This window comes from Euwallacea similis, chromosome 12 (genome assembly GCF_039881205.1).
Source record: "Euwallacea similis isolate ESF13 chromosome 12, ESF131.1, whole genome shotgun sequence".
In the NCBI taxonomy this organism is placed as follows: domain Eukaryota; kingdom Metazoa; phylum Arthropoda; class Insecta; order Coleoptera; family Curculionidae; genus Euwallacea; species Euwallacea similis.
In genome coordinates, this window is record NC_089620.1 from 273890 (window position 1) to 278226 (window position 4337).

The 4337-nt window shown below is 37.2% G+C and overlaps 1 protein-coding gene across 1 annotated transcript; it reads right to left on the bottom strand.

Annotated features, from left to right (window-relative positions):
- Positions 1–2995: 2995 nt before the first annotated feature.
- LOC136412719 (uncharacterized) lies at positions 2996–3388 on the bottom strand. Its single transcript, XM_066395890.1, has one exon. The coding sequence runs from the start codon at positions 3386–3388 to the stop codon at positions 2996–2998; it is 393 nt and encodes a 130-aa protein (XP_066251987.1).
- Between the last annotated feature and the right edge of the window lie 949 nt (positions 3389–4337).

Here is a 4337-nt window from a genome sequence, read left to right on the forward strand (position 1 = left end):
TAGGACACTTAATAATCAATCCTTTTCTTCGCCCATCAATCCCGTATCGACGTTACTGATGTTTAATTCTTTAATCTCTAAAATATTATTAATTTTACTTTTAGAGATAGTGAAACTGTCCTGCGTAATGCTAACATTAAAGCCTTGACCAATAAGGTCCCGACCTATCATTACATCATATTTTAAATAATCATCTGGAATAACATGAAATGAAATTTCCAAAAAGAAATAATCTATTTGTACCTGAGTTAGTATCCATAAAGTACTGTTAATGTTAGCATTACCTTTACCTTTTAAAACTACCAAGTTACCATGTCTTTTTCCCGACAATTTTGAAGCTACTGTCTCTTTTATCAGAGAACATTCAGCACCAAAATCGAAATAAAATGGATACGACTTACCAGATTGTACAAGCTTGCCAATTGGCTCTGCCATACTGCAAACATTAACTCGCTTTTCGCTGAATACGTTTTTGGGACACACTGTAGAAGTATGGCCTACGTCTCCACACTTGAAGCAGGTCGCTTTTCCTTTTGTCGTTGAGGCACCATCAGTCAATCCCTTGTTGTTCGAAGGTAATATTAATTTGTCTTTCTTTGTTCTACACTCTGCCATTTTATGGTAAAGTTTCCCTCAAGAATCACACTTGGGCGTCGTTATGCAATAAAGATCCAACCAGCATTATAATCGTTCTGAGTTATTTAAGAAAAACAATCTATTTTTTTATCAAAAATCATTTATTATCAAAACATTGAATATATGAATGAAATGAATTTTTTAATAAATTATATTAACAAAACTAATATTCTAATAAAAAAAATTTAATTAAATTGAACTAAATGTAACTCAAAGAAAAAACAGTTGATTCTTTGTTGCTTAATCAGAATTAAGATATTTCTTGTGATTGCAGTTCAAAGTCAATATTGCCATTGTACCCATGGATATCTTTTTCTATTGTTCCGTTGCCAATGATATTTGTATAAAATGGATGGTCTGCTACCGGAATCAGATGCATATAGCTTTTAATATCCTTTAATTTTAATTTGGCAACTGGTTTACTGTCTGGCCACAATTCTACAAAGTTAAAAAAATAATATAGTAAACGCCAAATTAAAAGTCTTGCATGTCATCAAAGTTCTATGTCGCACTGCCCTACGCCAGACTTCCGAACAAATCCTTGAGACGATATACATATAATTTGTTTCAGAACAGTCAATAGTAAAATTTAATTAAAAAATGTTTTCAATTATTTGCAACACAAAACCTTTTAAAGAAAGGAAAATATAAGAGCAAAAGTAGACACAATCACCGGTATTGTAAGATAATCTCATAAAATAATCAACACATAAACACACATAATTTTGCGATTGACGGCAACCCTGTCGGTTTAAAAATTTTCCAGTGGCCATGTTTACATCTCAGTAGAATTATCGAATTTTATCTTTTTTTTTACATAGGGAAGGAAAACTTTCATAGATACTCGGCCTGGTAGACTGGCGACCGGGTTATGTGGGATTCACCCCTATGAAGGGAGGGCGCCTATCCACTAAAAACCTCCCCTCTTCATCAGGATCCCCCCTGGAACCGCCGTCAGGCATTACTTGGGGGGGGGGGGGGATCTTCTTAAGCAACTTCCCCACTCTCAGGGGGCGGAGCATCGCTGCTTCGCTCCCACAATCAGTGCCACTTCTCACCCCGCTTTCCATAGAGTTACTTCTAACCCACCTCTCCTTCTTCCTTGCCCTTGTCAGACATCTTCTGAACATTTTACACCCTCTTGTTCCCGCTTTATGCCCTGTTTCATTACAGAGCGGGCAATGCTCTTCCTTTTCACAATCTTTACCTTCATGCCCCTTATTGTGGAGTTTGGTGGTATTTGAACGTCGCGGGCGGGGCACCGGTGTCGTCCGGGCCAATCTTGTTCCTGCCTAGTCGGCCAAACTTACCCTTTCCTCAATGGTACTTGGGGAGTCATCCCCATCGCCTCTTAACGAATCAAAGAAAGCTGGATCTCTGCTTCTTGAATTACCGTAGGCCATTCTTTACTGTGTATGAATTTATTAATGACAGAAAAAAAATTATCGCGTATAATGTATTTGCCAAGGGGTACCACCTAAGTTTTTCTAAAAGATCCCTTACGGTACTTTTACAGCTTAACCGAGGAAACTTTGGAAATTAACCGAATTACAAAGGAAGAAAAATATTTCTCTAAGCCACTCTACAACCTAAGACTAATTGTACAATGCCATTCTTATGCTAGATAATCTACAACTAACCTGTGTGTCTCTTTGTTGCCGGATATAGCACTAACACTCCCGAACTCACTGTTTTACAGCGTGTCGATTATGAACTTTCGAAGGATTCATCGTGAAATTAACCAATCGGGATTAGATAGTTCTTCCGCTCGGCCCCCCGGGAACTACTTCACAGATTCATTTACGGGAGGCACCTAACCAATAAGAGGACACTGAGCCGGTAGTTGAGAACCAAAAGCAAGGTCCTAAGACGCGGGGGTGCAAGATTGCAAGAGAGATCTGTCTCATGTTGCAACTTCTTAAATACCGCATCAACTGGAGAACAACCATAGGCGTACTTAAACTATGGGATAGTTATTGGTCCAATAACCACTGGCCGCGTTAAAGCGTAACGCTCGGGAGGCACGGTTTGGCCCTTTTTGGGTCTTTCGGTAATCGTAATTGCGCCCTGGTATTAGTTCCGACAAAGAAGCCGCTGGAAATTCCACCACTTGGCTCGTCTACTATCCAAGGCTAATGGGTGAAAAAACCTTGTGCTTGGCGGAAGTTACTTCTCGAACTAGTGACGTTCATAGGCGTATCACGAGGATGCTGGGCCCGAAGATTACACTTTTTTTTTAAATTCTAAATTATTCTATGTGTAACTACCTTAAATTAACAAGAATTTACATTAAAGTCCTGAAAAACACTAAATAGTACCCTGTAGCGAATGTTTTTTTTAACTTTTATAAAAATTTCAATTATTCAAGACCTATAGATTCTGTGGCAGGCATATCAACAACACCCTCTCCTCCGCACCTATAACAAAGCCCACTCCTATCAGTACCCTTACACTTCCTTCCAGCAAGTCCATACTCCCAACACCTAAAGCATCGCGGCAGCTCTATCCTTCTCTCAACATGACACCTCACCATTCCTATTCTAATTGTTCTTTCTTTCTCCAGTGCTTTAATCACCCACTTTTCTGCTATAAGCGTTATCGCCTGCATACTATTCAACATTGGTCTCAGTTCACTCACATAGTTTACCCCAGTCCAGCCCGGTATTACCTCTGCCAACACCTGAATTACCTCCTGCCTTGTTGCGCATGCATCTATTCCTCTTATACTAACCGCCTCCAGCCTCCCTGTCATTTTCCTAATCATATAGTTACATAATTTTGCGATTGATGGCAATCCTGTCGGTTTAATATTTTTCCAGTGGTCATGTTTACATCTCAGTGGAATTATCGAATTTTAGCTAAATGACGTCATATCAAAATTTCTGACCATATATTATTATATTTATGCTTATATTTTATTATACAAGGTGTCCCATAATTAGGTGCCAACACTTAAACAGCGCAACCTACGTGCAAAAATAATATCAAATTGATAAATAAATATATGTCATGAAGCGCCCCTTAACGAAGATACGGCCCCTTGAAGGGGATCCCAATGAGAGTGTTTGCTAAATAACTCCTAAACTACCCAATATAAATGTATGAAATTTTGGTATTCTCACAATTTTGTCTTGCTCAATTCAAATATTTTTTCGAAGTGTATCAATTTGAATCATAGACCTGTCATTAGGAGGGTCTGGATTACAAAAGCAACGATATTTTTTTAGTGGATGCAAATATTTCATTTCTTTGCTAAAAATATGTAAACCTAGAGTTTTTTACTCAAAAAAGGTACTCTTAAATAATGTCTCTATCACCATTTTTAAGAAAAATGCAATTTAATGTTCTTCATACATTTCATATTCTTTTCAGTAAAACACTGAAGTAGGCTTTGAAACAAAAGCTAATTGCTTAATGTACTAATCGGTTATTTTTATCAAGTATTTTTATTAAACTATAATTATGGAATATAAAATAAAGATAAACAGAATACTAAGTAAACCACTTATTTAAGTAAATGTTCAAATAAATTCCCATTTTCTTGAATGCAGAATCTGGCTCTTTTTTTAATGTTGAAAGTCGCACGAAGGATTTCAAACTGAGTAACCTTAATACTATTAGCAGCATCATTTATTTGCCTTAGAAGTTCTTTTTCGGTATTTATTTCGGTGGCATAAATAATATTTGACATTTTACCCCAT